General features: G+C 40.2%; 1 protein-coding gene across 1 annotated transcript; it reads left to right on the top strand.

Annotated features, from left to right (window-relative positions):
• The first annotated feature begins 632 nt into the window (after positions 1 to 632).
• Positions 633 to 14,727, top strand: LOC142256254 (phospholipase A2 inhibitor and Ly6/PLAUR domain-containing protein-like). Its single transcript, XM_075327830.1, has 5 exons — positions 633 to 739; positions 5,659 to 5,772; positions 5,864 to 6,010; positions 11,766 to 11,915; positions 14,216 to 14,727. The coding sequence occupies exons 1-5, from the start codon at positions 688 to 690 to the stop codon at positions 14,329 to 14,331; spliced, it is 579 nt and encodes a 192-aa protein (XP_075183945.1). The 5' UTR covers positions 633 to 687; the 3' UTR covers positions 14,332 to 14,727.
• The last annotated feature ends 1,198 nt before the right edge of the window (positions 14,728 to 15,925 follow it).

A 15,925-nucleotide genomic window follows, 5' to 3' on the forward strand; every position in this document is an offset into this window, starting at 1 on the left:
AAACTTTTTGGTGCTTTAGGACTGTAGGTAAAATATAAAAATTAAAAGTTTAAAATTTGCAACTTTTTCAAAATTTTAATCAAATTTCCAATATTAAAAAACCTCTTAAAACAAATTGATGTAATTTTTCCAAAAAAAAGGTAAAAGAAAAATAAAACAATCTCATATTCATCTAGATATTTAAAAGCAATCCCGAGTAATTATTACATATAGCAGCACATTTGTTTTGGAAAATGTAGATCTGTTTTTAAGATTTAAATTGGCTCGAAACCCATGTTAGTACAGCTTGGAGTTTTACTTTAGGCACTTAACATACAAACAATAAGAATCTTGCGCACACTGACAACATTAATCCTTCTAAAAGTCTTCAAGGGAGTTAAACACATTTTGTAAATATGTTTTACGATAAACATTTGATTTTTGGCAAGATCACATTGACTCATTTTCTGATGGATTCCTTATAATTTGTGTAATCAGATGCTTACCTGGAAACACCAATCATTTTGAATAGGAGAGAATGTCCTGCCAAAGATACCTGTAACGTCCCATGTGTAATAGAGAAACAGGAGTGAGCTCATCCATCCCGTGATTTAAGTTTCTTTACCTTTCCCTAAGTATTTATACGATCCCTGTGTATAGACAACCAGACGAGGCGAACAGACTCCGAGAAGCCACCCATCATCCACAATGAAGACTCTGGTGGCTTTGCTTTGTACAATCTCTGCTCTTGCCGGCTCAGGTAAGACTGGTGTAGCCTCTTCCCATCATATATACATAGTGCAATGAGGGGTGGCTGCAAGTTTTAATGACTTGTTCTTCAATGCTAGTCAATAGATCCCCATTTATGAATTAACATAATGTACATTATTGTCTGCTATGAAATTCAGCTTATGGCTAAGCTTCAATAGAATATAAAGATGTCAAGGATAGGGGAATTCTGTTGCCCCCACCTGCCCTCTTACCCTTTTGGTGCTCCGTGATGCCTCCATACCAGGAAAATGAGACCCAGTGCATATGCTGCCTCCAACTCAAAAATATTTCTCGGATTCATACATTCCTTTCCCAAGAAGCTTCAAAAACCCTAGTACATGCCCTTATTATCTCCCACCTGGATTATTGCAACCTCCTGCTTTGTGGCCTCCCTTCTAACAGTCTCGCACCCCTACAATCTATTCTAAAGTATGCTGCCCGGCTAATCTACCTGTCCCCGCTACTCCCCGACCTCTCCTCTCTGCCAATCCCTTCAATGGCTTCCCATTGCCCAACGACTCCAGTTCAAAACCCTAACCATGACCTACAAAGCTATCCACAACCTGTCTCCTCCCTACATCTCTGACCTTGTCTCCCGGTACTTACCTGCACATAACCTTTGATCCTCACAAGATCTCCATCTCTACTCCCCTCTCATCTCCTCTTCCCACAATCACATCCAAGATTTCTCCAGTGCCTCCCCCATACTCTGGAATGCTCTGCCTCAACACATCAGACTCTTGCCTACCTTGACAAGCTTCAAAAGGAACCTGAAGACCCACCTCTTCCGACAAGCCTACAACCTGCCAAAACCCTCAGTCTGATATAGCACCGCAAAATCAGCTCTACACTGACCTACTGTATCCTCACCTATCCCTTGTAGACTGTGAGCCCTCCGAGGGAAGGGACCTCTGTCCTCCTGTACCTGTCTGTCTCTTGTATTGTTTATGAATATTGTACTTGTCCCTATTATGTATACCTCTTTCACATGTAAAGCGCCATGGAATTGATGGCACTATAATAGTAATAAATAATAATAATAATAATAATAATATGCACAATTGCCAAATGCTCCATTTAAATGCCACTCAATATACATATATTTGTAAATAAAAAACTAATATTGTTTCTTTCAGATAGTTCATCGCTTTTCATTTAAATTCCATTGCCTGTGATTGACTTTGGAATCTAAGTGTATAACACGAGTTATCCAATTTCTGTTTGGGCAGCTGCTTTAAGAGACAGATTGTAGATGAGGTAGAAAAAATCCAGCACCGTGGTCTGCTTAAAAAAACTTTAAAATTCGATTTTATTAAAAATGATTAAAAATTACAAATTTAAAACTTACGCATTTCAGAACCCATGACTCCTTAATCATAGATCTATAATTCTTAGGGTTTGAAACACGTAAGTTTTAAATTTGTGTCATTTTTAATCTTCTTTAGAAAAATTGAGTTATAAAGAATTTCAAAGGATGATTAAGAAACCGCTATTCTTAGGCTCTGAAACACGTAAAATTTTAAATGTGTCAATTTTAATCATTTTTTAATAAAATAAAATTTTAAAGATTTTTTTTAAAGCATATAATTTTTCTATCTCATCTACAATTAATTTATTCAGTATATAAGGCAAAAAAGTGAACTATTCCTAAAAAGTTATTTTTACTATTAATTAATATAAAAAAACCCAATCACATCAATAATTAACAATAATAAATTAATTAAGGTTGTGCATACTGAGATCAGTGGATGGAAGCTGGAACCTGAGCTCCCAAGTACCATAAGATAAACACCCAACGCGCGTTTCTACCTTCTTCTTCAGGGAAGGGGAATTTAAATTTTTATGTAACCTATTAATTGGAGATATTTGTCTCACTTTTGTAACTGTGTTTAACTAAATTAATTGGGTCTTTTATAGTCTATGACATCTAATTATTATATAAATAAACCATTTTAATTATAAACATAATTGAAATAGTAATTATTACATGTACTGTTGAAGGAAGACATGACCAACTTGTAACTGTACTTATCTGAGTTCCTGTGAACCTTCTGGATCCTTTGCTTTTCTATTGTTAATTATTGATGTGTCTAGATGTTTTTTATATTAATTAATAATAAAAATAACTTTTTATGGATAGTGAACTTTTTGCCATATCCTTCGGATATTGAATATATAATTATGATGGTGCAGTATCTTTACCAAATTCAATAGTCACATGTGAGGACTCTAATCGTCCTCATCTACAATTAACCTACGGGGAAAGTCTATCCTGGATTCAATGCATCAAACATGGACCTGACATATAGCTTGGTTTGGTAGACTGAAAAAACTTTTTTCTTTTTTAACTTTAAGAGACAGATGCCAGCTGTGTAAAACAGACGCTATCCACCATTTATAGAAAAAGCTTAGCTCCTGAGCCCTAATCACACACAGACACCCCTGTGCTGATTTATCTGTAAGCCATTTTTCATTAGAGGTTTAATATACAGTATGTCCAAAAACTTCACATGTACACAACTATTAAAAATGCACTTGTGTGCTCATGCCGACCCAGCTCTTTCTGTCGTGTGTTTTTTGTTTTAACCCATTTTTTATACTTTGAATGTGGCTTCACGGAATCAATATTTAAGGGGGCTTTACACGCAACGACGTCGCTAACGAGATGTCGTTGGGGTCACGGAATTTGTGACGCACATCCGGCCTCGTTAGCGACGTTGTTGCGTGTGAAACACAGGAACGACCGTTAACGATCAAAATTACTCACCTAATCGTTGATCGTTGACACGTCGTTCATTTTCCAAATATCATTGCTGTTGCAGGATGCCGGTTGTTTGTCGTTCCTGCGGCAGAACACATCGCTACGTGTGACACCACAAGAACGAGGAACATCACTGTACCTGCAGCCGTCGGCAATGAGGAAGAAAGGATGTGGGCGGGATGTTACGGCCGCTCATCTCCGCCACTCTGCTTCTATTGGGCGGCTGCTTAGTGACACCGCTGTGACGCTGCACGAACCGCCCCCTTAGAAAGGAGGCAATTCACTGGCCACAGCGACGTCACTAGGAAGGTAAGTATGTGCGAAGGGTGTTAGCGATGTTTTGCGCCACGGGCAGCGATTTGCCCATGAAGCACAACCGACGGGGGCGGGTGCTTTCACCAGTGACATCGCTAGCGATGTCGCTGTGTGTAAAGCAGCATTTACTCAAAAAAGACTAATAACATTAAATCTCAATTAAATTTAGGGGTTTGTTTTACTAAAAGGCTTGTATTTTGATTTAAAATAACTTTTGTTTTCGGTGTAATTAAACATTCAGCACCATTTTCCTTTCGTAGTCTCTGTGTATGACTGTGTATTGCTGCCTGCAAAATGAGTCAAACACATTAAAGAAGTAATCCCATTTCCAAGACCCTATCCCAATATGTAGTAGGTGTAATAAAATGATTAGCTAAAATCTCCAAATTGAAATGTAATATAATTCTCCTGAATAGCTATCTCACTTACCTCATAAGCAGGGCATTGTAGTAGCTTAGCTATATCACTTACCTCATGTGCAGGGCGTTGTAGTAGCTTTAGTATTTATATGTAGTCGGTGTAATACAAATACTAGCTAAAATCTTCAAATTGAAATGTAGTATAGTTTTCCTGAATAGCTATATCAATTACCTCATGTACAGGGCATTGTAGTAGCTATGTAGTAGGTATAAAAAAAATATTAGTTAAAATCCCTAAATTGAAATGTAATATAGTTCTCCTGAATAGCTATGTCACTTACCTCATGTGCAGGGCATTGTAGTAGCTGTGTAGTAGGTGTAATAAAAATATTAGCGGAAATCCCTAAATTAAAATGTAATATAGTTCTCCTGAATAGCTATATCACTTACCTTGTGTGCAGGGCATTATAGTAGCTTAAGTATTCATATGTAATAGATGTAGTAAAAATATTAGCTACAATTCCTAAATTGAAATGTAATATAGTTTTCCTGAATAGCTATATCACTTACCTCATGTGCAGGGCATTATAGTAGCTATGTAGTAGGTGTAATAAAAATATTAGCTAAAATCCCTAAATTGAAATGTAATGTAGTTCTCCTAAATAGCTATATCACTTACCTCCTGTGCAGGGCATTGTAGTAGCTATGTAGTAGGTGTAATAAAAATATTATTTAAAATCCCCAACCAAATTGAAATTTAATATAGTTCTCCTGAATAGCTACTGTATATCACGTACCTCGTGTGCAGGGCATTGTAGTAGCTGTTTAGTAGTTGTAATAAGTATTCATATGTAATAGATGTAGTAAAAAAAATAGCTAAAATCAGTAAATATATATAGTATAGTTCTCCTGAATAGCTATATCCCTTAACTCGTGTCCAGGGCATGGTAGTAGCTTTGCTATATCCCTTACGTCGTGTGCAGGGCATGGTAGTAGCTTAAGTATTAATGGATTCCAAAGTTTCTGGAATACCCTGCACAAAAGGTAAGCAATATATCTAGTCAGGAGAACTATACTACATGTCTAATTGTAGGTATTAACTAATATTTTTAAGACGCCTACTACAAATAGATTGTAACATTCTTAATAAATCCAGTTGCAATATTTTAAGCTCAAAAGTCAAATCTACAGTTAAAAATGCCTCCGAATGTGTAAATTAAAACAGATGAAAAAGGGCCATACATTTATGCAGCAAAGTGGGATTTGTTTTAAAATTTGATAGTTCTTAGTGGTTAATACTTTTTTATTGGTTAAGTATAAAATCAAAGAATCAGTGTTGGCAAAGACCAATGTCTGAGGATTTCTAGTTGTGAAAATAAAAAAGATAAATCTATTGACAACTATTATATTCACCTGAGTTCCTCTCACTGAATGTTCCCATATAATGTGTCTGGATTGTCTGCTTTTTTCCAGTCTTTCCCTATAAATGTATTTCGTGCATGTGCCGAAACTCTACAACATGTCTGGAGACTGAAACTGAATGTCTTGGAGATCGATGTATGGTTGCCTCCCAATACTATTACGTTGGTGAGTAAAGTCAATTCTTCATTTTACCAAAAATACAGTATCGCCATCTCAGTTTTTCTGATTTAGTAATGTCTACTTACTTATTTTCCAGTCGGAAAGGAGTTTAAGTCATTTTATAAAGGTTGCGCCAATGAAACTTTGTGTGAAACCAAAGGCGCGGGAATAATGAAAAATGCGAAATTTTATTTTTGGACGCATTGCTGCACTGGAGAGTTATGCAACAATCAAGTATACGAACGTAAGTGTCGTAATGATAATTATTATAAGGGATTAACTAACTAATGACTAAAATCTCAATACAAGTCCTCATTCAGGCATCAATGGTTTTCCGGTTTCATAAGTATTAATTGATTTTCATCAGTGTCCGGCCAGTGTGTGTGTGTTTTCATCATAAGGGTGCGTGCCCACAATCAGTGTTTGCAGTGGTTTGGATGCAGCATACATCAGCTGTGTCCAAACCGCTGCGGTGTACAGTACATGCACAGTGGATGGATTTCTAGAAATCCCGTGCCCACTGTGCTTCTTTTTTCTGCAGCAAACACTGACCTGCAGCGCGTCTTTCCCGACCGTAGCATGTCAATTGTTTGCTGCGGATTTGCCTGCATCCTCCATATTGAGAACACAAGCAGGAGACCGCAACACACTAAATCCTGATCGTGGGTACTGCTAGCTGCAGTCTCCTGCATTCTCCTGCGGAAGAGATGCGCGGCCCCGCATGTCAGGACCCACTGCATTCTGAACGAGTCCTGATCATGGGCACATATCCTCAGGGTTTCAAAAGTGATCTTTTTATATGTTTAAAACATTTCTACTCATTGCATTGTTAAAAAAAAACAATAGCACCGTAGCACATAAATTGCATATCGAAGGCATTTAGGTGATGTCCATTTTTTTCCCAGAATTATAGACATCAATGAGCAATTTTGATCACTGACTTTACAAAGACAGACTTATCTCCATTATTTTTTGCAAAACCCCTCATCCACAAAAACCTCAGACATCTAAAGGATACATCTGTATATGATAACATGAAAAAAAACTTCTGTCTGGGAAAAATGACCATTTGAATGGGAAATTATGCATAGAGATGGGCCAACCCAAGGTTCAGTGTTTGTTGTTCATATCAAACACAGACTTTAAAAGAAACAATAGATTTTGGGTTCAGAGTTCGGATGCTTTACATATTCGAACCACTTGCAGATGCATCATTGTGCTCGGATATGTTTGGTGCTTGGCTAAGGGGTACTTTGCAAGTTGCAACATCGCTAGCATCGGCTAGCGATGCCAAGCGCAATAGTACCCGCCCCCATCACACATGCGATATCTTCTGATAGCTGCCGTAGCGAACATTATCGCTAGGGCAGCTTCACAAGCACTTACCTGCCCTGCGACGTCGCTCTGGCAAGTGACCCGAATTCTTCCTAAAGGGGCAGGTCGTGTAGCGTCACAGCGACGTTATTCAGCAGGCGGCCAATAGAAGCAGAGGGGCGGAGATCAGCGGGACGTAAACATCCCGCCCACCTCCTTCCTTTCGCCGGTGGAGGCAGGTAAGGAGATGTTCCTCGCTCCTGTGGCTTCACACACAGCTTTGTGTGCTACCGCAGGAACTAGGAACAGCATCGTACCTCCTATTGGTGTGACATTATGAAAATGACTGACGCTACACAGATCACCGATTTTTGACGCTTTTGCGATCGTTTATCGACGCATCTAGGCTTTACACCTTGCGATGTTGTTACCGGCGCCGGATGTGTGTAACTTTCGATTTGACCCTGACGATATCACAGTAGTGATGTAGCAACGTGCAAAGTTCCCCTGTCAGCCGCTTGCAGTGTTTAAGGGAACCTGTCAGCAGATTTGGGGCCTATAAGCTGCGGTCACCACCAGTGGGCTCTTATATACAGCATTCTAACATGCTATATAAAAGAGCCCAGGTGCTGTGTAGAACACATACATCACTTTATAGCACTCACCTAAACCGGTCACTGCAGTGGAGTTGGGCCAGATGGGTGTCTCCTTTCTCCGGCGCCTCCTCTTTTGGCCATCTTCGTCCTCCTTCTAAAGCTTGTGTGCATGATGCGTCCTACGTCATGCACACTTGCTGGCGCAGCACCATAGCTTATAGGCCCTAAATCTGCTGACAGGTTCCCTTTAAATGGCTCTCACTGGGGTTTAAAACAGCATGATCGGATGTAGTGTGTACAAAAAAATGGAAAACCCACTCCTTCCCTCCCCCTGAAGTGCTCTGTTTATGGCTGGCTGCATTTGGGTAGAGAGCCAAACTGCCCAAGTAGTGACTTCAATTGTTGTTAAGGTCAAGTCTGAGTCCAATATCGAACTCTATCTAAAGTACAGATGAACCCGCTGAACTAAACTTTAACGGGTCCAGTCATTTCTATTTATGTACAGTTTACGCAAATTTTTTGCGATTGTCAATTTTTTTTCAAACAGATTTTCTCAAACCAGTTTGCAGATTCACTTTGGTCTGAATAAATTAATCTGAGTTAAAAAAATTGTCATTTTTGAGGTTTCTCTGTAGACCTCAAACCAAAAATATTAAAGTAAAATAAGAAGTTAAAAAATAAGAACATTTATTTTATTAACCTCTCAAAGGAGGAAGTCACATTTTTGGCAATTTTTGAAGTCAGAAATGGATTCAGAAAGGGAAATTTCAGTCTCTCTTTATAGCTATGTGCACAGAGAGTTTTTGTGGGGAGTTTTCGGAGAGGAAACTGAGCAAAACCTTGTTTTTGCATTTTTGGGAAGGATTCAAATACTTTCTCTCAGTTTCTGCCCAGTTTCTCTTTCATATGAGTGAAAATTGTGGAAAAAGAAAGCGCAATAGGGTCTTACCCCAATATATATAGGGTGAAGCAAAGAATAATCCTACCCACCAATTCGGGTTGTGACAGTCACAACACCTATAGCAGCATGTAACACCAAGTCCCGGCAGCAGTCCCCATGAGGCAGATAACAGAGAGTAGTAGAGAATGGGTTTCACAGCCGCGCCAAAAGACTACTGGATTCTTCTCAGATTAATGTTTCTTTTATTTCATAACAGGTCAAGTCTACGCGTTTCAGGAGAACACAGCTCCCTTCTTCAGGACAAACCAGCAAAAAGATTTGATGATTTTTTGCTGGTTTGTCCTGAAGAAGGGAGCTGTGTTCTCCTGAAACGCGTAGACTTGACCTGTTATGAAATAAAAGAAACATTAATCTGAGAAGAATCCAGTAGTCTTTTGGCGCGGCTGTGAAACCCATTCTCTACTACTCTCTGTTATCAGTTTCTCTTTCAAAAACTCTGCATGCACAAAGTCTACAACTGTTTTCTATTTATGGCTTTCACTTCAAGAACTGCGTAAAAAAATCTAAACGTGAAAACCTAGCACTACACGCATACCTGATGCCTTACAATGTTGTTAGATCTGTCATCCATTCCAGTTTTCAGTTCTTCTAACTCTTCATACTGCATAAAAAATGAGGAAACCTGTTACTAGATTTGTAAACAATAAGCTATGCCCACCATCAGTAAGCTCCGGCTGCTGTGATTGGGTGCAGTGAGACACCTATCACTCAGCATGGGGGGCATGTCTGACTGCAACCAATCACAGGCGTCTGTGGGTGGGGAAAGCAGGGAATACGAGATTGATTAATGAGCGGCCGGCATATTCAAAGTAATTGTTGCCGCGTATTCTCTGCACAGCTGTTCCTCACCGCGCTGGTGATCGGGGAGCGGTAAGTATGAGAGAGGGCCACTCACTTCAGTCACTCGGGGGATTAGCGGTCACTGGTGAATCCTTCACAGGTGACCGCTAATCAGTACGCGGCACACAGACAGAGCCGCGGCATGACAATGAAGTCGGGTGAAGTTCACCCGAGTTCATTCTCATTGCGCAACTCTGTCTGCTGTCAGCCGACATGTATCAACGACATTGTGCAACACAAAAACGGAGATTCCACACGGACATTCCACGTACACATACACGGGCATTTTACACACAAACACAGACATTTTACACGTACACACGGCTCGCATACGCCATCACATGGATGCCATACGTACCGGAGAAATGCCCCCAAAAAACGGAACACGGACCCGAAAAACGGACCGTGTCACACGGACGTTTTTTATGCGGAAGTGTGTTTTAGGCCATATGTAGCATTCTAGAATTCTGTATATAAGAGCCCAGACCACAATGTAGAACAAAAAACACTTTTATAATACTCACACGTTAAGGCGGTCCGGTCCAACGAGTGTAACTGCTTTCTGGTCCAGCACCTCCACTCTGCTGAGATCCCAATCCTCCTTCTATTCAGCCTAAGCCGGCATTACAGACCTGCACAGGCCCACTTTGATCTGCCCTGCTAAGGGAAGATCAAAGTACTGCAATATGCAGGCACGAAGAAAGGTTAAAAACTGCCCGCACATGTGCACTACAATACTTTGATCTGTCTTAAGCAGGGCAGATCAAAGTGCACCTGTGCGGGATCTCAATGCTGGCTAGTGTGGATGACATAGGATGCGTCATGAACATGGGCATCGGAAGGAGGACGGAGATCACCGCTGAGAAAAGGCGCTGGACTGGAGAGCCGCAACCCCCATCGGACCGGACCACCCCCTAGGTGAGTATAATCAAAGTGTTTTTCATAATTTATAGAGTGGCCTGGTCTCTTATATACAGTATTCTGGAATGCTTTTGTGCCGCTTAGGGATATGGGGTACTCAGTCATGGGCCATATATGTACGGGGATGATGTGTCATGGTTGTGTAATGGCCGATGCCCGATCCCGGGACCCTGGGGGATGCTTTTTAAAAGGGATTATATACAGGGGATTTTAGAGTTTATATCGTGATGTCACTTGTGGGTTTCCGTGCTCTGGTTTCAAAGGTACCTTGCTGTACCCTCCCTGGCAACCACTCTTCTACGCCACCTAGATGACTGTTACACAACCCCATCTTGAGCTACGTCCGTCCCCTTCAACTGTCACTACCGGACTCTCCTGATGTTCTGTCTGTCTGTCCCTTTCCACCGGGTTGCCGTATTGTGGACTGGACTGGCTCCACCTCTGGGCGGCCATCCATTGGGTCCCGGACTAGTCAATCATCCCTAATAGGGAGTGGGAACTGGGGATGTTATGTGTTTTGGTGGTAGCGGCACTGATCTTCAAGGTCCCTAGGGGTAGACCTGCATCTTTGCCAGGATGCAGTACCTAGTAGTGCCCTGAGGGGTTCAAGGGCGCTACACAATAAATAAGAGCTCACTGATGGTGGCCGCAGATCACAAGGGGAAAACTTGGTGATGGGTTCCCTTTAAACCTTACAATGTTATTGCCTTAGCTCCTGAGTCCTGCATTGTGGTCTTCACTTCTTTCTAAGCTGATGCCAGTGAGGCCAAAAAATGTAGATCCTTTACATCAAGGATATGTATTTCCCCCCACAAATCTGAAAGAAGCCAACCATGAGGCCTTCTAAGAGCAGTAGTAATGGCATAAAGAGTAAGGTGAGGGGATTGGGAAGGTAAGTAAAATGTACAATATTATTTAACAAATTTCCAGCCAACAAATTAATTCAGTAAAAAGGCATCTGATCCACTATCACGTTGCTAAATTTGAAAAATTTTGTAAAATTTGGGGAAAATTTTAGTTTTTTTGATTTGGTCACTTATGCTCGATTTGGCCATCTCTACTTGTTACCATCCGACAAACTGGTTGATCTCTGTCAATGACATCTGAATGTCCTCTCAGTAAATGAAAAACTACTTATTTAGAGGTAGAAATTCAGAAGAAATTTTGCCAAATTTAAGTTTAGATTATGTTTGACTCATACAAAAAGATGCTATATGTTATCAAAAAAAGGAAAGAAGAAAGTTACTTTTTATGACAAAAAACAAAAAATACTAATGTATTGGAATTACATTAACATGTTTTCTTGATCATAAGTTATAGCTCTTTTGAGATAATAATTTAAACAATAATTGAGCTTATTTCTACAGTTCCTAAAGAGGATCCAACACCAAATGGTGTAAAATGTCCATTCTCCCTCTGTGTCGGCACTTTAGAGGAATGTAAGACTGACAAGGAGATAAACTGCACTGGATCCATGGACCGATGTATTGACTACAGGGCAACTTTGAGGATTCAATGTGAGCAATTTTTTTCTTAAATTTGTATAAATATTTTGTAAACAAATTATCTTTTTGCTCAAACGCATGTAAGATAAAAATTATTGCAACTTAAAATATTCATTAGTCTCAAATAAAACATTTTACTGTTTTGTGTATACAGATTTTGGGAATATTCAAAAAATTGAAACATTTTAGCTTCCATTAAGGCCCCCTTCACACGTCAGTGATTCCAGTGCATATTGTGACGACGTGTGCCCCAAACGTATGGGGAACCACGCATCATGTAGCAAGAGTAAAGCACCCCGGAGCAATTTTTCACTTTAACAGTCCATTTGGTTTATTTATTATTATTATTTTTTATTCTTTTTTATTTATAGAGCACCATTAATTCCATGGTTCTGTGCATGAGAAGGGGGTTACATACAGAATACATATACAAGTTACAGTAGACAGAATAGTACAGAGGGAAGAGGACACTGCCCTTGCGGGCTCACATTCTATAGGATTTTGGGGAGGAGACAGTAGGTGGGGTGTAGGTCGGGTGGCAGCTCCACATGGTGGTCGGCCGGCAGCTCCGCATGGTGGTCAAGCAGTCAGGTCATTGTAGATTATAGGCATTTCTGAACAGATGAGGTTTCAGGTTCCGTTTGAAGCTTGCAAAGGTAGCAGATAGTCTGACATGTTGAGGCAGTGAGCTCCAGAAGACTGGGGATGCTCTGGAGAAGTCTTGGAGTCGGTTGCGTGAGGAGTGAATGAGAGAGGAGGAGAGAAGGAGATCTTGGGAGGGCCGGAGGTGACGTTTTGGAGTGTAGTGGGAGATTAGTTCAGAGATATACGGAAAAGACAGCTTATGGACGGCTTTGTAGGTCAGTGTTAGTAGTTTGAATTGGATACGGTGGAAGATTGGGAGCTAATGGAGGGACTTGCAGAGAGAAGCAGGGTGGTATTGAGGCAAGAGGTAGATCAGTCGGGCAGCAGAATTAAGGATGGATTGGAGAGGGGCGAGTGCGTTAGCAGGGAGGCCACAGAGGAGGATGTTACAGTAATCGAGGCGGGAGATTATTAGGGCATGCACTAGCATTTTTGTAGATTGCGAATTGAGGAAAGGACGGATATTTACAGCTTCATAAACTTTACCGGGTCACATAACACAAAAGATGCCGTTCCTTTGCTTTCTCAGCAAAGACCAACACATATCATAAAGTCAAAACACTGTTGGATTTCCCACACCAGTATCCCTGACCCTTGTCAGTATTCAGACACTAGATTAAATCCTGGTTACCTTTCTCTGAAGGTGGATAGTGTCCTTACCAGGTCCCCCCTGACTCCAGCCAAGCTTTACACATGGACTTTCTAGCCCATACCTTCTCCAGAAGGTATCCTAAGCAGAGAAAACACCCTGCTTCTGTTCTCAGACTCTGCTGCAAGCACACACACTGCTCCTGCCTCAGAAACACAGGATTGCTTTAACCCTTGGAGTCACACCCACAGATGGTAAGGAGTGTTTAATCAGCCTCACACACCTTTCCCAACTTACAACCATGACTCTGCAAGTAATGCAATCCGTGGAACCAAAAGTCCCAGCCAACTTCACAATGCAGAGCACCAACGCTTTTACAAAACATACCGGCCATTTACAATGCAGCCGGTTGATGCCTCATAATATGATGACAGTTTTGATCTGTTCCGGAGACACGTACATACACAGGCAATTTAAAATCAATTGGTCTGCACAAACATCAATGTTTTCACAAGGATCATGTGTCCGTATGTAACACATGTGTGTCGGTGAGTTCTTCACAGAGACAAGTCCGTTTTTCTCTGGCAGCAATGATGTCACATGGTCCAGACACTGATATGATCAGCGAGACATCAATGTGACATGTACCGGAGAAAACACAAGTCTATGAAATAAAATGATTTTCTATACTCACCTGTCTCCAGCACTGTTCTCTTCGGTGAGCCTGTCGCTTGCTTCTTGGTCCCACTTATTATGCTTATTGCATAATCCCTGCACCGGACCTGGAAGCAGCAGCACCAGAGACAGAAGCGTTGGACACAGCAGCGCCAGAAACATCAGCAGCAGAAACAGTAGCGTCAGGGCCGGGTGAGTAAAAAGTTCCTGCTCTCCATGTGCTATGACTGAAAGCACACGGAGAACACAAATCTTGGCATAGAAATGGGCCATACGCACCTTCAACACAGCCGTGAAAAACACATGTTATTCACGGACGTGTGAAGGGGGCCTCACATTGTATTAAACAAAAGTGTGAATATTTTTCGTTACCAAATATTGACTGATGTTTTTATTTCAATAGATGAGAAAGACACAAATTACTCTGGCAAAGGATGTGTAAATAATGACACCTGCCGAAACAACCTTGACAGCAACATTGGGTTAGAAGAAATACACAGGGGATACCTGAAATGTTAGATGCTCCGTTAAAATCCAAGAATCTTCAAAAAAACTGAAAGAATTAATCAAGGAATTATTCTCTTTCAATTTCAATTATTTTCCTCCGATCTGTCCAAATTACAACTGTCTTTGTAGGATACGAAATATAACATTTATTTGGGAAAACTACATTATTTCTGGCTTTTTAGTTGGTGGTTGGGGCTTATTTGTAAGTAGTTACAGCAAAACATAGTAATATTGTTGTCACATTGAAAACTGTAGTATGCCAGCAATCACAAATTTTAGATCAATTTTCTAGCATAAGAATTATGGTCTGGTCAACATATCAAAGAGAAGAAAAAAACATTTGATATCTTTTGCTTTAAATTACCATGTGATTATCCGAAATCTTCAATAAATATTCACTGAGCAATATGTTTTCTCATTTTGATGCCTTAATGAATAAAGGGGTTGTTCAGGTTTGTGATTAAAAAGTCTACGTTAACTCTTTTTTACTTTGGACTAATGAATCTTCATAGTCCGTGCACCGCACACTGTCAGGATTCTCCGGTGTTGTTGTCGACAGCGGGCAGTCACATAGAATGACTGGAGACTTTGAAACAAACTTTTATCCTTAAATAGAACTTGTAATGTAGGATGACATCAGAATAAGCCGGCATGTGTGTAGAAAAGTCAACCACTTTGATGGCCTTTATTTGACGTAAGTTCCGTATTTTTTACCAGTTTTCCCCTCTGCAGGCTATATCTCTAATTTTCACTTGTTTTTAAGCTTCTAGTTGTACTAGTAGCTATGAAATTTTCCCATACACAGCTCAAAAACATAAAATATTTCTGCACCTTTGTCTCAGTGTAGTGCATGATCAGAAGCAATACCAAAAAGGACATTTTACAAAAATACTGAGCAGTGTAGCTGTGAATGCAGTTCTGTCGTGAGGTTACTTACTATAAAGCAACAGCAGTAGGGAATTAATTATATACTGGACAGGATTTCTGTGAAACCAGCCCGGGGGTGATATCTGCTAATGTCTCCCTTTGCCTATCCCTTGACTCAATGTCTTCTATGTATGCTCTCGTTAGTCCATATAATTGAGTAGGCAGCTGCAATATGATAGAAGTTAGAAAAAAGCCAACATCTGCCAATATTCTTCATAAAAACCTTCGCTTTTTTTATTCTATATATTCAAAACATAGACTCTGTCTGGTCTATGCGTTTCAAGCAGAAGTGCTCTTAATCATGACAAAAGGAAAACATAATGTTTTGTGTCATGATTAAGTGCACTTCTGACCGACATGCGTAGACCGGACAGAGTCTAAGTTTTAAATTTGTGTAATAATTAAAGCAAAACTTTTTATGAAGATCATTGGTGGATGTTGGCTTTTTTCTAACTTGGATTGTACTGCTCAGGAACCGGACTGAATCATTCCGTGCTCCGCGCCCTTTGTTATGTCCATTCCTCTATGGTGAGCTTAGCTGCTTTTCTTTTCTTTGCAAATATGCTCCCTCCCTCATCCTATTTTTCCAAGTAAATAACGAGTTTGAGAGAAAGAAGGAAGAGTAGTGTAAGTGGAGAAAAAAGCATATTCTTTTGATAAAATTTATTACAAAGTGTCA

This window comes from Anomaloglossus baeobatrachus, chromosome 11 (genome assembly GCF_048569485.1).
Source record: "Anomaloglossus baeobatrachus isolate aAnoBae1 chromosome 11, aAnoBae1.hap1, whole genome shotgun sequence".
In the NCBI taxonomy this organism is placed as follows: Eukaryota; Metazoa; Chordata; class Amphibia; order Anura; family Aromobatidae; genus Anomaloglossus; species Anomaloglossus baeobatrachus.